At 51.7% G+C, this 26,998-nt stretch overlaps 1 protein-coding gene across 4 annotated transcripts in view; it reads left to right on the top strand.

Moving 5' to 3' along the window:
* MLLT6 (MLLT6, PHD finger containing) overlaps positions 1 to 26,120 on the top strand; it is a 72,321-nt gene extending 46,201 nt beyond the window's left edge. For 3 of the 4 annotated variants that reach the window (XM_032791346.2, XM_032791345.2, XM_032791348.2), the window contains 12 exons: positions 2,987 to 3,161; positions 4,465 to 5,052; positions 8,063 to 8,247; positions 9,099 to 9,216; positions 13,249 to 13,315; positions 13,871 to 14,013; positions 14,427 to 14,615; positions 14,834 to 14,922; positions 15,443 to 15,801; positions 16,511 to 16,619; positions 19,343 to 19,723; positions 22,467 to 26,120. In XM_032791346.2, coding sequence (XP_032647237.1) covers positions 2,987 to 3,161; positions 4,465 to 5,052; positions 8,063 to 8,247; positions 9,099 to 9,216; positions 13,249 to 13,315; positions 13,871 to 14,013; positions 14,427 to 14,615; positions 14,834 to 14,922; positions 15,443 to 15,801; positions 16,511 to 16,619; positions 19,343 to 19,723; positions 22,467 to 22,511 — 2,448 coding nt within the window. In that variant the 3' untranslated portion in view covers positions 22,512 to 26,120. The remainder of the gene's footprint in view (positions 1 to 2,986; positions 3,162 to 4,464; positions 5,053 to 8,062; positions 8,248 to 9,098; positions 9,217 to 13,248; positions 13,316 to 13,870; positions 14,014 to 14,426; positions 14,616 to 14,833; positions 14,923 to 15,442; positions 15,802 to 16,510; positions 16,620 to 19,342; positions 19,724 to 22,466) is intronic. The other variant, XM_032791347.2, reaches the window with a different exon arrangement.
* The last annotated feature ends 878 nt before the right edge of the window (positions 26,121 to 26,998 follow it).

Here is a 26,998-nt window from a genome sequence, read left to right as displayed (position 1 = left end):
TGTAGCCCATTGCCAGTTCCCTGAGCCAGCACGGCCCCTCTGTTAACTGTATCTGTGTGTTTAATTTTGCAACCAAGATTTGTTTGCCAGCGCTGATTTCACCCCGCCGTGCTGCTAATCCATGATGCTCCCTGCACTCCTTCTTGGCCTGCTAGATTAAGAAGAAGGCTCTTTGATATGGGTTATCTCCCTCTCTCTGCCCCTTGGTAGCCTGGTGCATCTGGTAGGAGGATCAGAAGAGATGGATTAGTGAGGCAGTCTTGAGGGCTTTGCACCCATTTTGACTCCTGTTTCAAGGGGCATGTGTCAGCATCCTGGTGGAGCTGCTCGAGACAAGAGGTGTGCTTTCCCTGTGGCGTTTGAATGGCCTCACTGCATCTCATTGCTCCCAGACTCCGCTCTCGCTCCTCCTCTCCTTCTGCCCTCAGCTCGCAGATGGGGAAGATCGGAAAGATTTTCCTGCTCCCTCTGTGATCATAAATCAAGAGAGCTTAATCTTCAACATCCAGAAGTTAGTGATGAGAAAACACAGATGCCCCCACCCCACCCCTTTCCCAATTTCCACCACTCCCTTCCTCCTGTCTTTCATATTCCCAACACATGTGGCCCGCATTAGGCTGCCAGCCATTGCATTGTGTGGAGTGATTAGACCAAGCGGGGGAAATAGGGATAGATTTTTATCCAAGCATCCATGTGTCTGCATCACAGGCCTATTTTTTACCCTTTCCAAGAGGAGGTCCCCTGGAGTCAGGGAGCGTGGAGCCAAGATCTTGCTCAAATCTGCCCCTCAGCAAGCTCTGGGGCAATACAGGGAGTTTGCAGTCGCATCACTGGTGTTTTATTTTGGGCTGGGACTGTCATATTGCAGTGGTGGCCAGAAAAGTGACCGTGGAAGTAGAATCTCGCCCTTAATGACTTGCAAACATTACTGGGCTGCGGCTGCCTTCGAACTGGCGAAGGGTTGAAAACACCACATCTCACTGCGGATGTCATGAGAGATCCAGTTCCTGACCCACCAGACTTTCCTCCTGTTCAGCCCACTGCATTTCCTGGCCCATCCTTCCAAGCTCCCAGATTCCCTAGCATCTGTGTAGTCTGCTTCATTTCACGTGGATGGACACCACAGGTTCTCTCTCTCTCTCTCTCTCTCACTCACTCTCTGGGATTTTTCTCTAGCATCGGTCACTGCAGCATAGAAAGCTGCCCTGCCAATTTAGCTTTGCAAAAGCATTCTCCACTGTACACAGTGGGAAGGCTCCAGGTATCTTCTAGGTTAGCCAGCCTGGGGTTCCTGGGCAGACCAGACATTGGCGCAGAATGGTAGCAACAAAGTGCAATGGAGACATGAAGGGAGCTGCATTAATGGATGCTTGGTGGATGAGCAGCGTAGGGCTTGACATGCAGCGGTATCATGTCACCGAGCAGGGACTTCATAGTCCCACCCTGTGTAGGCCTGGCTTCATGTGGAATATTGCATTCAGTTCTGGGCACCTAGATAGCAAGAACGATATGGCTACCAGCTCAGAGAAGAGTGTGGGAAAAGACTAAGGGACTGAGGAGACGAAAGGGCTGACGGGCTGATTTTGAGATGTGCCCGGATCCTGTGGACTCCAGCTGGAGTTGGGGCCTGCTCGGCATTTCTGAAAATTAAAGCCCTGAGCCTGCAATTTTCAAAGGTGCATACAGAAGTTAGAAGACCAAATCCCGTTAGATTTCAATAGGTCCCTTTGAAATATCCCAGCCTAAATACACATGGCTTGACTAAGCGAGACCGCAAGTCTCCCAACATCTGAAGGGAAGAAGAGGCTATTTAGATTACAAGGGAGCAGAGCTAGGACTAATGGGACATTCCCTTTTGTTAATATCAAACTTCCCGACAGCAAGGACTGTGAAACTGTGGAAGAATCTGTCAAAGACAGTGGTGGGCAATCCGATCCATGAGAATTTTTAATAGCAGCTTGGACAAAGCATTAGAAAACATGCAACAGGGTACAGCCCTGCATTGGCTCCACCAGGGGAAAGGCTAAAATGCCCCATCTCTCAAGTCCGTGGCTCTGAGTGCTGTCAGCCCCACAAATTGCAAATCAACAGGAGATAATTATCGCCCAGAGGTTCTTATTGTGCTCATAATGTCTGTTCTGGCTGGGGCATGTAAAGACAGCACTGCTGAGTTCTGAGCCATGGTTATAACCGGGATTGAGGCAAAAGGCCTCGGGATGTTCTGAGCCTTTTGGAATTGTTACCAGTCGAATAGATCCCTTTGGCTCCGGAAGATGCCCTGGCACCATTCACAGCAGCGTGGGTTTTGTAAGTCTAGGGGAGCCTTACCAAGGTTAAGGGAGTCCAGCTAAGAGCAGGCCAGTATTGTCTCATTACTCCCTTATGCTCCCCCATCTGGCTGTGTCCATCTCTCTCTTCTCTCACCCTTGGATTGGGGCAAGAACTGTCGTTTTGTTCCATGTTTGTACAGCCCCGAGCACAGTGGGGTGCTGGTCCACGATACGGATAAAAACAAATACTTATCAATAATAAAATGTTAATAATATTATATTGCTAATAACAATCACTTACGTCACCTTACACATCACCTCTAAATTTGGCCCGCAGAATGTGACCTGGAGGAAGTCACACAAGCCCAGATTTTCAAATGATCCCTAGCTTTGGCGGCCACCAGTTTGAGGGCAGTGCCTGGTTTTCAGAGGCTGTGCACCCACAAGTCCAGCTGAAGCCAGGAGGAGCTGCAAATATCCAGCGCCTCTGAAAATCAAGCCCTGGGACTCTCAAAACAAGTGCCCCCAAAATAGCTGAATGTGAGAATATTGCTCTTCTCCCCGGTGTTGAGTGGGGAGAAAGAATTGGTCATGAGCTATGCTTGGACTATCCCGTTATTGGAATAAATGACATAAAATGGAAAATCGGTAAAGAGAGAGCCAGCTGCGTGCACATCTGGCCTGACTCTTGGCCCCTGTGTCTGTCTGCTTTCCAGGGTTCCACTGGCCACCATGACGGTAGCAAAGAGACCTCGGAGGTCAGCAGGTCAGAGGTGAAAGGGAAGAAGTCCTCAAGCCATGGCACCAGCCATAAGGGGAAAAAGACAGGAAGTGGGAAAAGCTCCACCAGCTTCACCTCAGCTCCCTCCAGCAGCACTTTCCAGCCTGCAGGTAAGGGGGTGTGCGGGTAAAGTTGGCAGGGAGAAAGGAGAGCAGAGACTGAGTGAGGAGAGAGAGACGATCATGCATCATGCTGCCAAAAGGAGCAAGGATGGCTCACAAGGCAAAGCAGGAGGGAACTGTAGAAGTCCAGCATATAAAGTGTGGAGAGCAGATACACTCATAGAGTTCTTGGTCTTCTAGTTACCAGAGTGGATCAGCTTATAAAGAGTTAAAAGCAACAGTCAGACTCATCCCTGGTGCAGCTCCACGGCTTCAGGGAAGCAGTTTGCCCCCCTGGACTTTCTTTTCTTGGGCTAAATGAAATGAACAGCAGGGGGGTGGGGGTGGAGGGGAATTGAGGCCCCGTTATTAAATTCCTGTTGCTGTCTGAGTACAAACTGAGAACCCCTATCCATGCAGGCTTAGGCTCCCCAACACAAGTGAAAATACCCCCTCAGCCAGAAAACTCAGGGAGTGTGATCTAGCCAGGAGCTAAGAAGGAGTCAGGACACCTGAGCTCTATTCTTGGCTTTGCCCAGGGTGACCTTGAGCAAGTTGCTCCCCCTCCCCCCACGTCTCAGTTTCCCCCCAGCTAAAATTATCCTGAGCCACCTTCTGGGGGAGTTAGAAAACTTCATTAATTACTGATTCTAAAAGCCCTTGAGGTCCCACTAGAGTTTTACTATTATTAATTCCATGTGGGGAGGGAATAATCAGGTCCAGATGTGGACTGGAGTTGCCCTCTTGAATGAGCCTGTCTTCACTACAAGGAAAGGAAAGTCCATCTGTCAGAATAAAGGGAAGAGAAAAAGGAAAATGCACAGAGGAGGCCTGTGCAGCACCTGCCCTTTCCCCCTTGAGTCAGTGGTGTCCCTCCTTAACTTCGAGGTGGGCCTGAACCAAAACCCGGCATCCAGACACCCTGAGCCTTGGATCTGGATCTGAGCTCAGGAGCTCTGACCTCACCAGAACCATTGTAATAAAAATTACTTCCTCTAGCGTCTCTTATCCCATGGGACCCCAAACCAGGCTGGAGGGGCGGTCGCCTCCCCACAGACAGTGCCCTGCATGATGGGAGTAGGAATTGGGGACAAACTCCTTCCTCTGACAGAAGAATGTAGTGGGATCTTTACTGTTGTAATGAGCCTGCTAGCACATATCTCTGCTGGAGAGAACTGCTGCACGGTGTGTCCTATACCCTATACTGCGGATGGCGATCCTCCTTTAGCTCAGGCATCCGGGCTTTTGCAGCGGGAGGATTTGAGTTCTGAATTGCTGCCCCCACCTCTTTGTTCCTCTTTGCTCCCCCTAGGCACCTCATGCAGCTCCCTGCAGGGCTCCCAGGATTTTGTGACATTCCCCAAGCTCGAGCAGGAAGAAGAGAAGTACCGGAAGCCCGTCTCCTCCTCTTCCTCCTCTTCCCACTGCTCCCCGCTGTACGAAGGACAGAAAGGGGACGTCTTCGAGCAGAAGGTCATATTCTCGGGCTTCGGCTCTATTATGCGCTTCTCCACTTCGGCGGTGAGCCAGCAGCGGGGCCGCGTTGCCTCCCCTGTGGACTACAAGGCCTCAAACCCAGTCAGCGGCCCCTCGGGGGGAGGCAGTGGCACTGGCGGTGGCAGCCACAAGCGCATGCCCTCCCTCAGCATCGAGGATGGGGAGGTGCTGAAGGAGAAGAAGCACAAAGGAAGCAAGAAAAGCAAGCACGGGCCTGGCAGGCCGAAGGGAGGCAAGAACAAGGAGATGCTGGGCACCCAGCTGGCTGGGTCCACGTCTACCTCCTCCTCACCCTTCTCCGGGGGTTCCCTCGTCAGCTCCAGCATCGGCAACTCATCCCGGTCCTTCAGCCACACCGGGACCCTGCCCAGCCTCAGCCTGGAGTCCCCCCTGCTGGGCTCAGGTGTGTTCCCCTCAGCACCCGTCCCAGGGCACGTGAAATCAGTCAGAGTTAGGCCCCTAAATGTCTTTTGAGGATCTGGGCGTTGGCAGCTGGTGAACAGAGGAGTCCAGCTTCAGGTTCTTCTCCTCTCAGGGGGCTCTGGTGTGAATCCATTCCAGATGTCCATAAAAATCCAGTTCGAGTTCTCCTTTCCAGCCCCCCTGCTCCACCTAGGCCTGTGCCCCAAATCCATTCCAAATGACCATAGAAATCCAGTTCATGTTTTTTTCTCCTTTCTGAGGCGGGGTTCAGAATCCCTCCCAGGTGAGCACAGGATTCAATCCAATGTCAGGTTCATCTCCAGTGAGGAGCGCTGTCCTACATCCATTCCAGAAGGCCCTAGAAATCCAGTTCGAGTTTTCCTCTCCCGCCCTACTTTCCATCCATTACCTGGGATCCGTTCCAGGTGAACAGGAGGATCCAGGCCAAGTTTTCCTCCTGCAGATCCAGCCCAATGGGCATTTCACACCCACATTTGCACAGGTGCCATCAGATTTAACCAGACTGGAGCTTATAAACAAAGGAGAGGGTAGATCGGGAAGGGACGAGATGGTCAGCATCAAAACCAGAGCTAGCTGAGATTTGGGCGCCAGACTGAGGATCGATAAACAGATCTTACATTGTCCCCCTTTCTAAAGCAAAGCCACTTTTTAAACTAGCAAATACCTGTTCTGCTGCCCGGGGTGAGTAAGCGCTAGACATTGAGGCCTGGTTTAACATAAGGAGGTGAATTTTTTTTAATTGACCGAGGGCTGATGTACACTAGATCGACCCCGTTACGTCGCTCCGGAATGTGAAAAACCCACGCCCCGTGAGTGGGGTAGTTACACAGACTGAAGTCCCATGTAGACAGCGCTAGGTTGACGGGAGAATTCTTCCATTGACCTAGCTACTGCCTCTCAGGGCGATGGATTTACTACTCCTGTCGCTGTAGTAAATATCTACCCTGAAGCGCTACAGCGGCCTGGAGGAAGTTATACTGATAGAAAGGTTTGGCTTATACGCCTTCCCTTATGGGAATACTGGCATAAACACGCCTAACTAGTATAACCTGGCTAACCAGTCCTCTCACTAACCGACATGACTAACCAGTCCCACTGAGCCCACACTAGGGGTAGACTGGTATAGTTAAAAAGGTGCAACTTTTATGTGTAGACAAAACTGGAGTCGCCTTGCCCAGCCCTACAACCCTCCTTGCCAGAATGGAGGGCAGTGGTGCTGAGCTGTGGCAGGAAAGAGTTAAGGCAAGGGAGCAGGAGGAGGGGCCTGGCGCTTAAGCCTGCTTCTGAGGCTTGACACTTCTGGCAGCAGAGTCAGTCTATTGTGGGTTGTTTGCAGATGCTCCTATTTAGGTCAAATTAGATGGAGTGGGGGGGAGGATTTTTTCTGTCTGGGCTGCCTGAGAGAGTTTGTGGTGGGGAGGTGAATTGGGGCGGTGGTCTGGGGAGAAGCTCTCAGGAATTGATGCAACCTCCCTAGTCATAACCTTGGGTGATATTTCTCCTCTTCCCTCATCCCCAGGGAACAACAAAGAGACAGTTGGGGGAACGGTTGCAAGGCTCCCTTCTCCCATTCGCTCATTCCCCGACCTCATTCTCCTCCTCGTGGAAGAGGATGTTGGCAGGGGCTCTGCAGGATCCAAGCCCTGGGGCCCACTGGCTGCCGCAGAGGGAACCCCTCCCTTGACAGTCATTTCCTCACCTTTCTACCTCATTTATCCAGCTTCACCGCACCTTGCCGTCTGGGCGTCAGCTGGGGCACACATTGGCTTTTCTCCATGGGAGCGTGGTCACATGTCGAGAGTAGGAGACAGGGAATCTGGGCTCCTGGGTTCTAGTCGCCATTCTGGGCCTTTGTGCCTTGGTTTCTCTGTCTGTAGAATGGGAGCATCATGAGGCTGCAAAAGACTTTTGACATCCTCAGGTGGAAGGACTGAGCTCCATCGCTATTCACTCTGTGTGCCAGGGCTGAAGGGGCACCAGTGCTCATGGCAGTCTGGGGCTGGAGATGCCAAGCCTGGCCGTATATGACCATGAGCCGGAAGGTCTCCCCTCCCTTCCTTCTAGAGTCCAAGAGAGTAAACAAGATGCTCAGTGCAGCTGGTCTCAGGCAGCAGGGGGCACTCTTGGGCCTCAGTTTTCGAGTGTCCACTCTTTACTGGGTGCCCTAGGTTTTGGGGAGCCCAGCTGGAGACACCTCTGTCCTGGTTTTCAGGGGGTGTTGCACCCCCAGAGTTCCAGATGAATTGACAAGTGCTGAGGGTGTTTGACCCCTTCTGAAAAATCATACCCCGGGGGGGACCCCAAAATGGAGGCACCCAAAATCAGTGGACACACAAACACTTTAGGCCCCAAATGAAAATGAGGTTCCATGTCCCTGGATAGGACTGTTTTGCTTATCTCCCACTTGATTTGGGGCCAGCAGGATTCTAGTCTAAGCTGCCTGCAATAACCTTCCAGCCCCCGACTGTCTTTCCTCAGGCGGGGTGCAGTCATAGACCACTGCGGTGGGAGAACTTAGTCTGTTTAGCTCATCAAAAGGAAGATCAAAGGGTGACTTGATTATGGTGTATACGTTCCTTCCTAGGGAGAAATGACCGGGTATTAAAAGGATCTTTAATCTAGGGGAGAAAGTCCCAATGAGAACAAACGGCTGGAAGTGAAAGCTGGAGAAATTTGAAGTAGAAACAAGGTGCACATTTTTCACATTGTGGGTGATTGACCATCGGAACAAACGCCCAAGGGAAGTGGTGGCCTTCAGAGCAGGACCGGATGCGTCTCTGGAAGATGCTTTAGCCCAGCACAAGTTATGGGGCTCAGTACAGGGCAAACTGGGGGAAGTTCTCTGGCCTGTGCTAGGCGGGAGGTCAGATTAGATCTTTTAGTGGTTTCTTCTGGCCTTAATCCCCATGCAGCTCTGAATGCTGAGCAGGGAATTCTTACTGCTCCACCCTCTTCTGTTTTCCATGCAGGGATCTACACCAGTAACAAGGACCCCATTTCCCATGGGGGTGGGGTGCTCCGGGCCGTGTGCAGCACCCCACTCTCCTCCAGCCTCCTTGCACACCAAGGCACCTCCTCGCTCCCACAGCTCAACCGCTCCCCTTTTGCTAGCTCCATCCCGGCCTCCTCCTCTTCCGCGGTGTCCACTACCCAGGTAAGAGCATGTGGCTGGGGAGAGAGGGGGAGTTATAATACAGGAGGTGATTTGGACTGGCCCAGTAGCCTAGCAGTGCAATGCAGCCTGGGGAGGAGGGGTTCCCCCTCTTAGGAGCAGTACTGAGGAGGGACCTCTGTTGCTGCACAACCAGATGGGCGGGAGCATGGAGACCTCACTTCCTGCACCGCTGCTCCCTGAGATCCACCTTGCCAGCACCCACTGACTCGGGGATTCAGTTCAGTGGAGCGTTGCTGGTGGCCTTCCTCCTCCTTCACAGACCACCCGGAAGATAGATGATCCCATGGTTAGGGACCATCCAGACCATCACAGACTATCCAGAAGAAGGATGATCCCATGGTTAGGAGGCTAGCCTGGCACTTGGGAGCCCCAGTGCTCTGCCAAGCTCCCTGTGTGACTTTCATTAACTCCCTTAGCCGCTCTGTGCCTCAGTTTCCCACATCTGTAAAATGTGGCTAATAGCCCTGAGCTGCCTGAGGATAAAAATGTTAATTCATGGTACTACAGATGCTATAGTCATGGGGACCATATAAGTACCTAAGACAAAGAGAAAGTCCTAGCCAGGAATGCTGTCTGATGTGTTAACCAAAGGGATTGCTTCTCTAAATTCAGAAACCAGCCTGATACTCAGCTGTTCATCTGAACTGCTTGGACTGGGAAGCTCAGTCAAAAGCAGGCTCTCTTGTGATACTCCCTGCCTTTCTTTTCTAATACTTTCCTTGTTGGCTGGGACCCATTTGGAAGTTCAGAGGAGGCGTGGGAATGCAGCGTCGGGTTCCCCAGGCTGTTCAGCAAGTTTTCTGTGTCTCTTGTTAATTTCCCACCTGCAGGTGTTCTCGCTGGCAGGATCCACCTTTAGTCTCCCCTCTTCACACATTTTCGGAAGCCCCCTGACCTCTGGCCTGTCTATGAACCCTCTTTTGAACCAGTCTGAAACCAGCCGGGCAGGTACGTGAATCAGAAGGTCTGTGAGTTCAGAACTCAGAAGGAGTCTCCCCAGAAGAATTGAGACAACCAGGTCCACAGTTTGAGCTCCACTTCCCCTGCTGTCTCCCCATCCCAAGAGCTGGATGGCTGAGGGTGTGTGCTGGGAAGAATGAACTGTTGAGATCAGTGGCGTCTTTGTCAGCTCATGCTATGTCTGCATTAGCAGAGCACTTGGCTGGGAAGCTAGCAAGCTGTGGGGGTGGTCCTGTGATGAGAGCACACATGCTGGATTGTCCGTGGGAGACTCTGTGTCTCTGGGTGTGTACTAGAATGGTGAAAAAATGTGACCGGTTTGAGATTTTGTCATTTTACACACTCGAGCTGTGCAAATGTAGTGAACATTTTTTGGAAAGTTGGCACAAAATTTTGCACTACAAATGTTCATCTTTTGTTTTGGGGTGATTTTGTCCCCCTTCGACTCTGGCTTCTCTGTGAAATGCAACAAAACCAGCTATGGTCACACTGAAAATATTCTGGTGCTGAATTTGACTTTGGAATGGTTCATTTCCCCCCTGCAAAAGAGGCTTATTTGCTTTGAGAAAAGGCCATCTCATGAGGGGAAGCCTCCTGCATTGCAGTGAATGTTTCTAACCCAGCGGGCCCATTTTGTACTTTGCAAGAAAATGCACAAAAAGGGTCCACACACTCCTGACTTCCAGCCTTTGGTTTTACCTTTGGCTGTTGTGACCATCTCACGCTCCTCGGGGCCAGAATTTTCAGGAGCTCAGTACGTTGGATGCTGAACTCTTGGGAAAATCTAGCAGTAAGTGTCACAGCGGGGACTTGCTGAGGGGTTGAACCCCATTGCCCATGCTGATCCCTTGAATATCTGGCCCTGAGCCCTTTTGAAAATTGGGCCCCTTGTGTGTGCCGCACGTTGGTTTGTCTGCGTGAGAGCGCATGTCTATGTGAGGAGCATGTACTAACATTTACTCCTGTGTTTCCATACTTGTAAGCCCATGGAGAAGGTATGTCATATATGTGCATGCCATGGAGTAGGGGTAGAGGGGGAGGCTGTCCATGTGCCTTGGGAGCTGTTTGTCTGTATTGGAGCTGGGGTGTAATTTCCAGCTCCTGTGCCCACACTAGTTCTCATACCCACGCTAGCTCTGATTGAAAATAGCCATGTAGCTGTGACTGCGTGGGCGGTGAGATGGGCTAGCTGCCCGGGTACCATCCCATCTGAAACCTAGGTACGTACTTGGGGCGGCTAACCCTAACGCTGCTATTTTTAGCATGCTAGCACGGGTATGTCTACCTGGGCTGGAAATGATCCCTCTGGCTCCACGGTTGGACGTACCCTGAGTGTATGAGGAGCGTAACAATGGTGCTGACGTTAGCTCAAGAGTTAAAGGCCCAATGGAATAAGCCTTCCTCCTGCGAAGCACCTGTCTAGAGTTGGTCTGGGAGAAAAGGATGGTCCAGGAACATGTATTTCCTCTTAACATGATGGGGGATGGAGGAAGCGGCACATCCGCTCCCTTCTGCCTTTACTTGGCCAGGTAGAGAAGGATGAAGGAGAAGAGCTCACTTGCAGGGATGGTCTTGTGGCTGGGACTCGGGGGACCTGGACAAGTCACTTAGGGCTCGATTTTGGTCCTCCGATATCCTGAGTTCTGTTTAAAATCTGACTCTCAATGTCAACTTCTGGCATTGCTCTTTTTGCTTCATCGAGATCTTTGCATGATCCCAGAGCAGTGTCTTCAGCCACAGGGCCCTAAACACTTCCTCTTAGAGCAGCTGCCACAGGGACCTCTTGCTTGTCACCTTTTGTCATCTCTTTGTCCCCATCTCCTCCTGATCGGTCTTAGGTATTTGTTTGTTGCAGCTGAGCACCTAGGAATTGTTCATCTATTTATCCTGTGAGGTAGGGCAGTGCCACTAGCCTCCTCTTACAGCTGGGACACCAAGCCAGGGAGACACTAAATCACTCATTTGAAGTCACTCAGGAGGCTTTTAGCAGAGGAGGGAATTGAAACCAGGTCTCCGGCTAGCACCCTGCCCACCAGGCCACCCTTCTTCCTGATGCTGCATTCTGGGGATGAATTAGACCCAACTGCCACCTTCTGCTGCAACTGTTCCCGAATCTCCTCTTCAGTCTTGCACCTTCTCTGGTAGCTCAAATGTCTTCATGTCCTCCAGAGTGACCTTCAGAACATGGCTACGTCTCCCCAACGAGGAGGAGCCAGTTGAATTTGACTGACAGTCAAAGACTCCTATCTGTATGGGAAGGTGGGACTTCCATTCTACCTCCCATTCCAGGAAGGCCTCTTGAAGGGGACTCCACAGGGCTGCTGCCTGGGAGGCTGCAGTCAGTAACCAGCTTGGGGCATTACACCATAAATCACCCCGCTCCTGCAACCCCTGCAGTGCTTCCCACAGGAAAGGTCCTGGATCCTTGTGTGCAAGAAAGGCTCCTGAGATGAAGAGGAGACGCAAGGAGGCCAGCTGGCACAGACTGGTGCTCAGAGCATCTGACACATACCAGCGTGATGGGGGACATACGCTGGCTGAGTGGCAGACATGGGAGTGGGGAAGAGAAAGTGCCTGGCTGATGATTATAATCTGCTTTTTTATTGGGGGGCTGGGGACACCACACACACAGAGTCTTGAGGGAGGGAAACTCTCACACCCCATTTTACAGATCAAGGCTGTTGGCTGTTCCCAGGCAAGCCACCAGCAGAGGTAGGAAAGGAACCCAGGAATCCTGACTCTCAGAGCTGTCAGTCCTAGACCACACATCCCTCCCAGACAGGTTGAGGTCTAAAGAGACAGTGTGGTCTCTGAGTGACTGCAGAGAGTTCTTTCCCGGGTGGCTGGCTTTTAGGTCTTGCCCACATGCTCAGGGACTAACTGATCACCATATCTGGGGCTGGGAAGGAATTTTCCCCAGGTCAGATTGGCAGAGACCCTGTGGTTTTTTTCCCCTTCCTCCACAGCATGGGGCTCGGGTCACTTGTAGATTTAAACTAGTGTAAATGGCAGATTCCCTGTAACTTGACATCTTTAAATCACGATTTGAGAACTTCAGTAACTCAGCCAGAGATCAGGAGTCTAGTACAGAAGCAGGGGGGTGAAGGTCTGTGACCTGCGACATGCAGGAGGTCAGGTAGATGATCACGATGGTGCTTTCTGGCCATAAAGTCTATGAGACTGTTGGAGAGAGACCTTAGCAACCAAGGCAGTAGACTGTAGGGGTGTGCCATTTGCTCTCTGGACAGCGCCTAGCACACAAGGATACCTGATACTGGCTGGGCCAGGAGGGCCTTGTTATAATAATAACAATCTGCCCCAGAACAGGCACCACAATCCATCCTATCTAGTCTATCTGGGCTGTTCTCTGTCGTATCTGAGTGCCATGCCATCTGGCTCTGTTAGCCCGTTCCTAGGGAGGGGTTGTGGTTCTGGGCAGTGACCTTTGAGGTATAATGGACAGTGCTTTGTCCAGCTCAGAAAGGGGGTGGCTCCAACTTAGAATATGTCTGAGAGCCCTGTCTCTCCTTGGTACGTACAGCATCCAAGCACATCACAATCTCTGAATGTATTTACCCTCCCAGCTCCCCTGGGGATGATGGGGAGTAGGGCAGGACTATTATCCCCATTGTACAGATGGCAAACTGAGGCACGGCGACTTGGGCAACATCACACAGCGAGTCGGGGGTCCAGCAGGGAATTGAATGCAGCCCTCTGAAGTCCTAGGGTAGGGCCCTAACGGCTCTCCTTCCTCTCAGCTCCCTGAACTGCCCCACTGCCCCTTTCCCGACCCAGAGGAGTGAAGGGGGGCAGTGATTCTGGGGGCACCTGGCCAGCCTACAGACCCTGCTGCCAGACCACGAGACAGGCTAACGGGGCTGTTACGTAAGGACAGTGGGGGGGAAAGTGCTCTGTGCTGCCACCTAGTGGAGGCTGTGGCCCTAGCAGCCCTTTGGCCCAGGCTAATAGTTGCTAGAGGCAGAGGAGAAATGCTTTGTCTGCCTCTGTTTCCCCTCCCAGAGCCCGACCTGGAAGACTGCAGTTTTGGCTGCCGCGGAACCTCCCCGCAGGAAAGCCTCTCCTCCATGTGAGTGCCTTTTGGCTGTCCTCCGACATGGGGGGTAGAGGGCTCCACCAAGGTGTAGGGTGAGCTATAGGTAATACCAGTGGGTGAGAAGAAACTGAGGAACACGGTGCGGGGAAGGGAGGCAGCCACTTCCCAGTGTAGAGCGGAAGTGTGTGTGGGAGGGGGGGATAGGAAGGAGTGGAGCGGTGCAGAGACATCCCCTCCCAGTGTGGGGCAGATGTGTGGGCGGGGGCTAAGAAGGAGTGGAGTGCTGCAGAGACATCCCCTCCCAGTGTGGGGCAGAAGGGCTTGGGAAAGGGGATGTGAGAGGGGCAGAGACTGACTCTCCTTGCGTGGGGCTGTAAGAGGGATGCAGAGACAGTCACTTCCAGTGCAGGGCAGGGGAAAGGGGCTTGGGTGGGGAGGGAGGTGCAGATATAGGCTTTCCCAATGTGGGCCGAGGGTCTTCAGGTGGGTGGGGATGTGCAGAGATAGCCCCTCCCAGTGTGGACTAGAAAGGGGTGAAGGATCCGAGTCCCATCTTCTGACAGACCTTCTCCCGGGGCCATTCCCTAGGTCGCCCATCAGCAGCCTCCCCACCCTCTTCGACCAGACTGTGTCCTGTAGCAGCAGCGGGCAGCTGGAGAACGTCCCCCAGGCCACCCCCAACATCGAGCAGCTTCTGGAGAAGCAAGGCAACGGAGAAGCCGGCGTAAACAGTGAGCCGGGCGGGGAGCGGGCTGGGGGGCCCCTATGGGGCTGGGTCTTCCAGAGACCTGCCACCAGCTTCATGGCCAGCCATGCCTGGCACAGGGGTGGGTTTCTTCCCCTCTGTTTGGGGGCAAGAGTTGGGAAGGCCGCAGACAAGGGGCTCGGCAGGGTGGGTAGAGAGGTGCTGAGACAGCCCCTCCCAGGGTGGGGAGGGGAGCTCCATGCTAACCTGTGCCGAGGTGGAGAGGACAGTGGGGGCTGGTACGCCCCTGTCCCTGCACAGTAGATGCTCTAACTGTGTCACCCCCGTGTGCCCCCTCTTCTCCTTCCCACCCCTCTTCCTTCCTTTCCCTCTTCCACTGCCCCCCTCCTCTCTCTGCCCCCCTGCCCCGTCCCCCTTCCCCCCTTTCGTTTCCCGCAGTTGTAGAAATGCTCAAGGCCCTGCACTCCTTGCAGAAGGAGAACCAGCGGCTGCAGGAGCAGATCATGACCCTGACAGCTAAGAAGGAGCGGCTGCAGCTCCTCAACGTCCAGCTCTCCGTCCCCTTCCCAGTGGTGACCACCAGCAACGGCCCTTCTGGCCACGCCCAGTACATCCTGCCTGCCAATGGTGAGGGGCCGCCTCGCCCAGGGCCTCTGGGATCGGGATTAGGGGGGTACCCCTGCGCTCATCCATAATGGTCCCACCACCCCGGGAGCCTGCCACAGAGGGATTTTATCATGGTGCATAAAACCACGCCGGGTCCAGCCATTGGCTGCACCTGCTGTCCCTCTGCTTTACCGTGGTGATGCTAGGCTCTTCCCCTGACTCCCTCCTCTCCCCTGCAGTGTGCAACAGCGACTCTCTGAGCATCAACAAGAACTCCCCCTGCAAGAACAGCTTTGGGATCGAGAACTCCCTCTCCACCTCCTCCGAGGTACAGTGGCCGCCGAGACCCTGCAGTGGGGCCCAGGGACTCCCCCCCACACTATATCGCTGTTCCCCATCAGCAGCACACAGCAATGGCCAGAGCCCCTGCACTGAATGGGAGAGTCCGGCAAGGTGAAACCAGCCCGTACCCACTGCCCTGGGTGTTCTGTGATCTAAGGGGCTGGCTTTCTGCAGGTGGAGTCAGGGAAATCGAGGCCAGGACTGGGCAACAGGGGGGTCCTTAAGCTTTGCTGACTCATCTCCATGGTGCATCCGCCCCCACCCAGGGCATGGAGGGCCATGGTGGTGGGCACTAGGTGCTGTACAAAGGGAAGTGAGAATGCTGACAATTTTGGTGTCAGCTTCCAGCCAGACATGTGAGAGCCCGCCAGCCTCACCCCACATGCAGCATTACTGCCTCTAGCTGGGCACACACCCCAGCTGCAGTAAGGGGAACTGAGCAGCCAGTAAACAGCACCCGAGGTTCAGTTCTCACCCTCTCTCCATTTCCCTGCTTCTTCCCCCAGGATCCGCACTCCGGCTGCCCCAGCAGAAGCAGCTCGTCCCTCTCCTTCCACAGCACCCCTCCTCCCCTGCCGCTGCTGCAACAGAGCCCCACCTCACTGCCCCTTCCCGGGGTGCAGCAGCAGGTCAACGGCCTGACCAGGGTGACAACCGGCTCGCTGGGGGGAAGTGCGGCAGCCAGTCATGGCCTGTCCACAGGGCCCGGGGTGGATGGCCTGCTGGGGAACCTGGCGGGAGGCCAGCAGGTGCCTATCAATGGGATGCTGGGGAATCTGAATGGAGCTCCGGCTGCCCAGCCGCAGAACTCTCTGACGCAGGCGAGCGGGCCCCCCGCCTTGCAGCTCTCCAACAGCCTGAGCAGGTGAGAGGGGCCCCCCAGGTATCCCGAGGGGGAGCAGCGCCGTCATCCCTGCATGTCCAACCCTCCTCCCCACAGCACAGGCTCTGTCTCCCTGCGGGGCTATGATCCCCAGCCCTTCATTTCCTCTTTCCTCCAGAACTGCAGCCTCTCTGCAATTCTCTCTGTGCAAACGAAAACAGGCATGCTCACAAAATTAGGTGTGTCCATGGCAAACTAAACATGTACATCCCAGACCACACAAACCGCTATGGGTGCATTAACTCCCCGAAGCATGCACCAAGCAACATGTGACAGTACATACTGACGCATGTATGACTGTTTTTGCTTGTGTTAGGCACTGTGCTCAATTACGTGTGCTCCTAGTGAGAGAGACAATCCCTGCCCTGAAGAACTTGCAATAGAAACAGACAAAAGATGGGAGAGGAAACTGAGGCACAGAGCAGGCAGTTGACTTGCCCAAGGTCACACAAGTGGTCAGTGTCAGAGCTAGCGTCCTGCCCACTGGACTGCACTGCCTCTCATAGAGGCAGCTTAGTTTGACCCCTAAGGGAAGCTCAGCTTAAATGACTTCAGCTGTGTATCGTTACTGAGAAGCCTGGCTCATAGTTTGTGCCTGCTGCTCTCCTCGGGGCTGGGCGTGGGGGGTGTGGAAATACCTCAGCAGGAATGCAAAGGAGCAGGCTATGCTAACATCCCGTCTTCCCTGTAGCATGCCAGGCCTGAGTCCCCTGACGGAGCAGCAGCGGCACGTCCTGCACCAACACGAACACCAGCTGCAGCAGCTGCAGCAACTCCTGACGTCCCAGCCGCTTAATCCGGTAAGTGTCCCTGTGCCGGGTTTCTGCCCCCTCCAGCAAGGGCCTGACCTGAAGTTTGGATTGGGGGAGATTTAGTCCAGTGAAGAAAGACTGACCATGGCTTGGCGCATCCGTCGCTATGTTTGCTAAAGGTCTTGTCTACATGCACAAGTTGCGCCAATTTAACTATGGACTTATCTACACATCTTTAAACTGGGACCAATGCTGTGGAGATGAGCCCTAAAATCAGTTCTTAAACCAATGCAAACCCTGTGTGGACTTGCTCATTTTGGCTCTTTTTTGGGTTAGTTTAAACTGATTCCCAGTCACACACAAAGTTCCACCACTTTGAGTAACTCAGTTTATACTCACACCTTAGTTAAACCGAAGCCAATGTTTGTGTAACCCACACACCTCCTGGGTGTGGTGTTCCATCCCCTCTAGTGGCACCAAAATCACTTAGAGATTAATGACTCTGCTACAGCCTTAGCTAAGGGCCACGTGGCTTTTAGCTCATGCAGTAGAGGCTCATGCGCTAAGCTTCAGCGGTCCCAGGTTCGATCCCACCTGCTGATGACCGGGGTCTGTCAGTGTAGACAGGGCCGTGTGGATTTCAGCGCATGCTGTGAAAGCCAAACCGGAACCCAGGGTGTTGTTAGCCTGTGGCACCGCGTCTACACTGCTGTTTGGAGCAGTGACAATCACTCAGGGACAGGTAGCTCGATAATGTCTATCTATGCTGCAGTCACAGCTCGCATCACAGTGTAGATGTGCCCTCTGTGTGCTGATCAGGTCCCAGGAAGCCATCAGCAGGCACAGGCGCCAACTTTCCCCGGTGCCGGTGTCTGCTCGTGCCCGGCCCTGCTCCGATGCCACCCTTCCCTCCCCCTATTGGACCCCTTGCCCCAACTCTGCCCCCTTCCTGCCCCTATTGGACCCCTTCCCCAAATCTCCATCCCGGCCCCACCTCTTCCCCAAGCATGCTGCGTTCTCCCTGCTCCCCCATCCCTCCCAGCCGTGCAAAACAGCTGTTTCATGGCGCAAGCGCTGTTAGCTAGGGAATAAAAGCAGGCATGCAGCGCACTCAGGGGAGGAGTTGGAGGTGAGTGGGAGGAGTGGGGGGTGGGGAGCTGCTGATGGATGCAGAGCACCCACCAATTTTTCCCCATGGGTGCTCCAGCCCCGGAATCAGCGCCTAAGTCAGCAGATACATGAGGCATCCATGTGCCATGAACGGAAAAACAATGCAGCTCACCTAGACTTGGCATTTGGTAGGTGGGCAGAACCAGTGCAGTTGACACGCCAAGCCTGGAAAGTTGGTGAAGGGGGAAAGTCCGTGCCTAACAAGGGCCTGATTCTCCTCTCACTTACAGCAGTTGAATTCCACTGACTCCAGTGGGGAACAGCCCTGCTCTACACTCGTGTAAATGAGATCTGGCCTTGTGTCGGAGCGGGGCCAGACTATTTACCTTACAATCTTGTCTCATTTGCTTCGCCAGGCATTGCATCAATTTGGCATCCAGTGGTGTGCAAAAAGGAGTGTGAATTGCACGGCCTCTCCATTTTCACTTGTTTCTCTGGCTAGCTGGTGTGTAACTGATAGCCTCATTCACGTCACTGCCGAGCCGGGCCCCACATTTCACTGGCACTCATATAAACCACAAACAACCCTGTCATCATGTGCTGGGCATAATTGATCTGGTTCCTATTTCCTGTACACTCATGAAATGTCAGTAGAGTTAATCCTGGGTTAACAATCAGGATCTGTGAGTGTGTAAAATATTTCAGGGCGGATTCCCAATTGGTGTAAATCAGCATAATTCCATTGAAGTCAATGGAGCTATGCAGCTTTACATCAGCTTAGAATCTCACCTATTAGGTGCCAGGCTTACATGATACACACAGGTTTCCAGTTTAACTATTTATAATCAGAACAATATTTTTCAAGGGGATTCTCTTCTATGGTCGCTGATGTCACCATGTCATCCCCTTGCTCCCTGTGTGTGTGGGAACCAGTAGTTCACTCCACGGGTGTGTTCTGTTGGTCGATGGTTTCCGTGGAAGCTAAAGTGGTTTAATTTGATTGGAGCACATCTCTGCCAGCTCCAGGTGAGTTGGGTCCCTTCCATCCCCCCAGGATTCAGCTCACCTGGAGTAATTAATTCCACCAGAGGAGATTAAATATAACAAGGTCAGTTTCGGAGAAGGGAGGGGAACTGAAAGCCAGTCTGAGAATTCATAGCAATGAACGCCACAGGCTGCTGGACATCAGATTAAATACTGCAGATAAATTGAAAGGGGGCTGAATACATTTGTGGGCCAGTGTATTTGTAGGGATCCTAAAAGAGTAGTCATCCAATCTCATGCTTCAAGGTGCCTGGTGATGGCTGAAGAGGTCAGGAAGGATACCAAGCACATTCCCTCCCCAGGACCATATCTACTCTAGAAAAATGGATCATGTTTGAAAACGTGATCACGAACACAAGATGTTCAACATGACTTAGCCACCCAATGTGGACAGGAATATGTTGTGCTTAAAAATGTGCCAGATGGTCGTGATTAACCTAGTGGGTACAATTTAACATCGCTAGACCAGCGAGGAGCCATGGGATAAGAGCTAAGAGAGGCCGAGGGGCAAGCAAATCCACCTCCTGTCTCAATGAATCGGGTGTGAGGTACATGTATGCAGAGCCTCCCATATGCCCTATCCCCTTATCCAGCCTGACTCTCTCTCCCTACTCCAGGAGCAGCAGGCCTTGGTGTTCCAGATGATGCAGCAAATCCAGCAGAAGAGGGAGTTGCATCGGCTTCAGATGACGGGCGCCTCCCAGCTGCCCATGACTAATCTGCTGACAGCCACTTCCACACCCCTCCTCCACTCGAGCGCCACCGCCCTGATGACTTCCGCCGCCCCGCCCCCTCCCAGCAGCAGCTCCCTCCTGGCATCCATCTCCCCCCAGCAGCTCAACCCCGGCAACAGCCTGATGGGGACCCCAACAGCCTCGCCCCTGAGTGCTCCGGGGAACAGCTTGATGAGTTCAGGGGCGGGAGTCCCACCAGTCCTTTCCACACAAACCAACCCCTTCCTCAACCTCCAGGTGGACAGCAGTGCCCAGAAAGGAACGGTGCGTAAATTAGGAGTATTACGGTAACACCCAGCTGAAGAAAGAAAGCTATCAGATTGATTTGACGTGATTTGTTCTTTACAAATCCATGCTGGCGATTCCCTATCACCTTACCACCTTCCACGTGTTTGCAGATGATTTCCTTCATTACTTGCTCCATTATCTTCCCTGGCACAGAAGTTAAACTAACTGGTCTGTAGTTTCCTGGGTTGTTTTTATTTCCCTTTTTATAGATGGGCACTATTTTCGCCCTTTTCCAGTCTTCTGGAATCTCTCCCGTCTCCCATGATTTTCCAAAGATAATAGCTAGAGGCTCACATACCTCCTCTATTAGCTCCTTGAGTATTCTAGGATGCATTTCATCATGCCCTGGTGACTTGCAGGCATCTAACATTTCTAAGTGATTTTTAACATTGTTCTTTTTTTGTTTTTTCATCTTTCCAAACCACCTTCCATTAAACGTTTATTCCGTTAGGCCTTCCTTCAGACTTCTCAGTGAAGACCGAAACACCAGAAGTCATTGAGCATCTCTGCGCATTTCCAAGTTTGTCTTGTTAGCTGTTTCTCCCTTCTCTCACTGAGTCAGGGTCTGGCCCTTCCTTGTCTTCTCTTTCTTCTAATGTATTGATAAAAAGTTCTTCTTGTTTCCCTTATGTCTGGTAGCTAGTTTGAGCTCATTTTGCTGCCTTTGCTTTTCTAATCTTGCCCCTGCATTCCTGGTGGTTTGCCTATATTCTCCTTGTTACTCTGACGCTACTTTCCATTTTATAGTGACTCCTTTTTAATTTTAGATCATCCAATACCAAGATATCGTGGTTAAGCCAAGCTGGTCTTTCCAATTTTCTATCTTTCCCTACCCAGCGGAATAGCTTGCTTCTAGGGCCCATTAAATAAGTGTCCCTTTGAAATACTGCCAACTCTCCTCAGTTGTTTTTCCCCTCAGGTCCTTGATTCCCATGGGACTGCTTACCTATCAGCCTCTCTGCAGTCTTACCAAAAATCCGGCCCTTTCCTGAAATCCCATTGTCTCTATTTTTGCGTACTCACTTCTATCCCTTCCTTAGAATTGCAGACTCTATGATTTCATTGGATCATTTCCACTCAAGCTGGCCTTCTACTTTCAAATTCTCAACGAGTTCCTCCCTATATTGTTTATAAAAATCAAGTCTAGAAGCAGCTTCCGCCTCAGTAGCTTTTTCACCATTCTGAAATAAAAAAGTTTGTCTGCAGTGCAGTCCAAGAACTTATTGGATAGTCTGTGCCCCGCTTGTTATTTTCCCAACATATATCTGGATAGTTGAAGTCCTCCATCGCCACCAAATCTTGGGCTTTGGATGATTTTGTTAGTTGTTTAAAAAAAAGGCCTCATCCACCTCTTCCACGTGGTTAGGTGGTCTTATAGTAGACTCCTAGCATGAACATCACTGGTTGTTTTTTTACCCTTTTAGCCTAACCCAGAGAATCCAACACTTCCGTCTCCTATGTCCATCTCCACCTCAGTCCAAGTGTTACATTATTAATATACAAGGCAACACCTCCTCCCTTTTTCCCCTGTCTATACTTCCTGAGCAAGCTGTGCCCATCCACACCAGCATTCCAATTCGTGTGTTAGCCCACCAAGTTTCAGCCGATGCCAACAATGTCATAGTTTGTATTTATTATTAGCACATCCAGTTCTTCCTGCTTATTACTCATACTTCTTGCATTTGTATATAGGCATCTAACATCCTGGTTTGATTCTGTGCCTCCCGGTTTTGCCCTGATCCCCCTTTCTCTCCTGCCGTTATAGGCCACGCTCCCTCCTATTTCTGACCATCTCCCAGGTCTCCATGTTCTTCACTTACCTGTGGGCTTTGCTCACCTGTCCCCGTCAAACCTAATTTAAAGTCCTCCTCACTAGGTTAGCCAGTCTGTGTCCAAATAGGGTCTTTCCCCTCCTCGAAAGATGAACACCGTCCCTGGGCCAGAGCAAGTGGGGGCCCCTTCCGCCTGCAGTCCCCCTACTGTCCCCTCCCTCCGGCATTCCTGCCAGGGAGCGGGAGCAGGGCGCACAGGCTTGCTCTGTTCCACCCATCGCTGCTGATGGAAATTGGAGTGCCGGGCAGGCTGGGGGAGTGGAGGAAGCCCCTGTGCCCTGACCTCACTCCCCAGAAGGAGCGCCAGGCGGGCGGAGTGGGTTAGGGTGCAGGGGCACCCAGTTGGCTGGGGCTCCTGGGCAAGGACCCTGTTGGCCCAGTGGCTAATCCGCCACTGTTCACAGGCGCTGACCTTAGTGGCTTCATGTGGTAAAATACAAGGGGGATTGCTTTCTTGAGCAGCAGGGGTCAAGAGGGGATGCATATGCAGAGTCAGGGGCACAGAGAAAACAGGATGGTATTGGCTGCTGTCAGAGGCAGGACTCCAGATTTGAGAGGCCAGTGGTGTGATGTGCTATGACAAAACCCCATCAAACTCACCACCTCCATCCAGCTCTTGCCTTGTAGACAGGGCCTAGCAGGCCCAGCCTGGTGGAGCGCCGGGGAGCAAATGCCAGAGTCAAGGAGTCTGTTTAAATTGGGAGTGGGGAGGTCTCCAAATCAAGTGTCCCTGCTGATTTCAGCCTAGGAGAGAAGCAGGCATTCCTCATTCAGTCTGCGTGCCCCAGCAGAGGCAGGCCGGCAGCGTGGCAGGGCTTTCTCATTTCCGCTCACTTGTGGGTCGCTGCCTGTCTGATGACTCTCTTCTCTGTGTCTTTTTTTTAAAGAGCATGAGTGAAAAGGGAGCTGCTGTCACCCAGGACAAGGGCTAAGCCGTCCCAAACAGACCAGCGGCCCGCTCCTCTCTGCTCCAGGGACACGGCTCTCCGTGGTCACACATTTGGATACTTTAGAGCAATGAGCACAAGGCTTCTGAGAAGCTCTTCCCGACCATGGGAAGTGCCAGGTGGTGCTTTAGAAGATAACATGTCTCCGGCCAAGACCTGGTATTGGGTACCCTTCTAAGAGGAGAGATGGGGCAGGGGGAAGTCCCTGCCGGTTTGATCTGTGGCGCACTTGCACAAAGCGAAGTTACACTTCTCCTTGCTAAGCAGAGGGCGAGAGTTCGCCTGTGCCCTGACACCTTCCGGCCTCTTCTCCAGTGCGTGTGTGTGTGTATGAGTGTGCGTGGGTGTGAGGCCTCCGGGATGGGGCCCTGAACCAAGACCACAGAGTATCCTAGGCCAAGACTGTGGTTGAATAGTCATCTCTGCTTGTTTTCTGCACAGATTCAGACAGCTTGCACCACCCTCCGGGGGGATGCCAGATATGACGCAGCTGGAAAAGTGGGGTAGGGCCATGGGGGTGGAGGGAGTCAAGATTCTGTCCCATCAGATGGGGAAACGAAGAGGAATATGAGCTGTAAAAACCCTGCCAGAAACCTACAGCAGGGACTTCGCTCCTGCCTGTCGCCTTGTGATTCCTCAAGGAGATGTTCTGCCCTCGGGAACCACCACGCCACTGGATCCCAATCCAGCTTGGGAAGAGGTGGATGGCAGAGCTCTGGAAGGGGATTGGGCATCAGAGGTGAATGCCACCTTCTTCTTACCCCAGCCTCTGTGGTGGGTGCCTCTGCTAAAGATTAACCTTAAAGACACTACTGGGACCTCTACGCCAGCTGCAGGGCGGACGCCGGTTGGTCAGCTGGGTGCTGTCCCTTCCACATGAGAAGCACATTCCTCCCTCTCACACTCTCGTTCTGTCCTTCCAAGAGTCTACAGGCCCAGCATTGCCACTTGAAAAGGGCTAACACCAGTACTGCCCACTGCCTTCCCCGCCACAGGGGGTGAATTCTAACCAGGCTGTCTTCTCCCAGGGCTAAAACGGCACCAAGGAGGCAGAGGAAGAGAGGGTCTGAAATCTGTTACTTTTGCTTCCTTACCCACCTCCTGAATGTGGCTACTCTGGCAGAGAACTTTCTCCCCCATCACTGGCACTAGATAGCCCAGGCCCTGGAAATGGGGCCAGTCTTCCCAGTCTAGGGCATTGGATAGCTTCATTGCTTCACACTGTCTGGTTTTAACTCCACCATTGAGACCTGAACCTGTGGCAAAGAAACCTGCTTCCTCTAAGGTTGGACAATGCAAGGTTGGGTTTTTTTGAAGGACAGTTCAGGGAGGGGAAATCAGCGTCAAACGTTTGAATTCCCCCTCCCCCGGTTAAATCTGGATCTCATGGAGACGGGGACATCAAGACTCCAGCAACTGGAAACACTGAGGCTCTTAAAAAAGTTTTCAGACCTTACTGGATACAGATGATTTTCAGCACACTCCCACCGCCTCGTCTGGTTTGCACTATTCAAATTTGTCAGCGGTGGGTCTGTGCTGATGCTGGTGGAAAAAGCTCATCACCGTTCAACTCCATCTATTAAACCCCATTTCACGTTTGTTCTTTGATTTGATTTTAAAGATTGTTGCCCCAATGGCTGAGCAGAACTAATAGCAGAAAGGGCCCCCCCAGGGGTCTCGCTTTCTGTTCTGTGAACCGGACAGAACAATACTCTCTGTTCGGAAAGCTATTGGGTTGGGTTTTTTTAAGCTACTGTTTAAAAACAAGAAGAAGCTACTGGAAGGATGGAGATGGCAGCTATAAAAGAGAAAATGAGAAAAAGGGTAGTTTTGCTGTCATCCTTATGGTCTCTGCAATACCAATAGGAGAGGCTGCAAAATGTGATTCAAGTGAATGTTCCTTCTCTCTCCCCAGCCACCTCCTGATTGAGTCAAGATGTGCCAAACTTCCATCGGCCTGGTACATGTCACAACCTGGAACACTGAATTCCGTTTTTCACTCGCCTGATTGTTTTTTGTTTGCCCCTAACCCCGAGTTGCACGATTCTGTGCCTGCACTTTTTTATGTGTAATTTTTTTCCCGTCTGCAAGTGGGGGACTCCCTCCTGCAAGCCCTCCCCCCACTGGAACAGTGATACAGGGCGCCATGTTTCCACATGCAGCTTGGGTGATCTGATGCCGACCTGGCGTGCGCGTGGGAGGATCCAAGTGGGCCTGTGGGATCCCACCCATGAAAAGCTGCACGTGCAAAATTGCAATTTCAGAGGCTGGCTGCGCCAAAAACCGGCCCCAAAATATTCTGCCAGCTGCCATCCTGGGCTGGTTTTAGGGTGACCAGATGTCCCAATTTTATAGGGACAGTCCCGATTTTTGGGTCTTTTTCTTATATAGGCTCCTATTACCCCCCACCCCCATCCCGATTTTTCACACTTGCTGTCTAGTCACCCTAGCTGGTTTGTTCCTTTACTGTAGAACTCCAGATCCAGGTTGCCATCTACCCCCCTGTGAGGACAACAGTCCATTAACACAGTGGGGGGAGCATTTCACTTCCTGGCCCCTTTTTCATTCCAGCCAGTTCTACTCACGATGCAACAAGTTCATTCTCCAGGACAAATGAAAGGGAATCCAAGGAGTCTGTTTCCCAACCACCGTCTCCATTGGTATTGGTTCCATTCAAGGCCTGGTTTGGTGGATTCCTAACTACCCCTGTGTGTATTTGACACATATTTTTTTGTTGGCAAACCAAGCCTCCGAGCTCTAAGGCAGCTTTGTAGATCAGACATGAGTGAGGTTGAGGATTAGAGGAAGGAAGAGACAGATAGCACTTAAAGAAAAGATTTCTTTGGCTTCGAAAAGCACCTGGTCCCTTTAAAGTAAACTCCTTGCCTGGTCTTGTCAGGAGATTAGGATGAGTTAAAGGGCCACTATTGGAAGGTTAACATTAAACTTTGTATCTGCGTGAAAAAGAGGAAGAGGAGAAAAAAATATAAAAGCTAAAGATTATCTGTGTTTCAGTTGCACTGGGGTACACGGTTCTTTACCCGTTTTAAGGCTAATGTCACATTTAGTATGTTGCATGTGTCTTTTTTTTATTATTATTAAATAAAAGAGAAAAATGTGTATATTTTTGGCAATTTAAGGTAATGTAGCTAAGATATATTTTTTTCACGCTGCTTGACTGTTCTTTATTATAATAAATAATATTAATATTAATATTGAAGACCTTTTTGATACATTTAGGGTTTCAGATTTTAACTAAGGAAGGGGGTCGTGTATTGGAGAGGCAAAATATAAAAATATCTTATTTTCCGTTAAAGCTACCAACAGTGTCTGAATCATCCGTGTAAAAGGAAAAAAAATGTTGCTCCTAATTTATTTTAAGGTTCCATTTCTATAGATGTTTTAATAAATGGATTAATCAATTGTTATTTGTTGTTTTAGAGTCCAGTGAGTTAATAGGTTGCTTCTGACCAGCTGTAGCACCTTCTGCTGGTGTGTTTATAACCCTCTCTAAAACATGCTGTTCATCCTTATGACACCGCTTACGAACTATTGATAAATGAAACCTTACTATAAAGTATGACCAAAATGTTATGTCTGCTAATTGTTAATTTTTTTTTTTAAAAAGCCAAGTGTGAATTTTTCAAGTGATGAATGAGGTCTTTGGGGACGTGATCCAAAGCCTGTTGAAATCAGGGGAGGGTCTTTTGCATTGATTTACAATGTGTCTTAGACCCTAATTAAAGAAACCACCTAGGCATATGCTTAAGTCCATCCCTCTGCAGGATGGCACCTGGACACATTCTTAACTTCAAGCAGAGGTGCTGAAGTCCCATTGACTACAGTGGGACTTGAACACCTGCTTAAGCGCTGTCCCGAATATGGGACGCTTTCTGGGAGTGCGGCCTTTACTGGGGCTAGCTGGGTGCTGACCTCTGAGCTGCAATAGGCCTGGTTTCCACAGGCACTCTGCACCCAGGCAGCTTCGGGTGAAGTGATGGGGAGCTGTGGCTTCTTGGCATCCTCAGGAGAATCGGATCTGAGGTGTTTTAACCTTGGGAGCTCCAAAATGGAAGCACCCAAAAGTAGCACGCCTTTTTGGGAAAGCTTTGGCCTACTGAACTGGTGAGGGAAAAGAGCATTGTCCCCTAGCAAAGAGGAGTGCAGCTTAGTCATGTGGTCCTGAGATTGCGGGCTTAATCTTACGCCTGGCTGGGGAGGGAGACAGCCTGAACTCTGACCCAGTCAAAGGCTCCAGAACCTTTGTAGAGGGGGAGTGAGGGCAAGACCAAAATGCCCCCTCCCTCTCCACAGCTGGCTGCTCCTGCAGTGAGCCAGCTGCCCTCTCTTCTAGTGCCACAGCAGCCCCTGGTGGGCAAAAGATGTAATTGTGCACCTCCCCAGCAGAATCTATTCTGTTGGGGACATGAATTCTGTACTTAACGTTTCTTTTGTTAAAAAGTGGGGGGATG

The sequence above is a fragment of the Chelonoidis abingdonii genome, chromosome 21 (assembly GCF_003597395.2).
Source record: "Chelonoidis abingdonii isolate Lonesome George chromosome 21, CheloAbing_2.0, whole genome shotgun sequence".
NCBI classification, from domain to species: Eukaryota; Metazoa; Chordata; order Testudines; family Testudinidae; genus Chelonoidis; species Chelonoidis abingdonii.
This window is presented reverse-complemented; position numbering and strand designations above follow the sequence as displayed.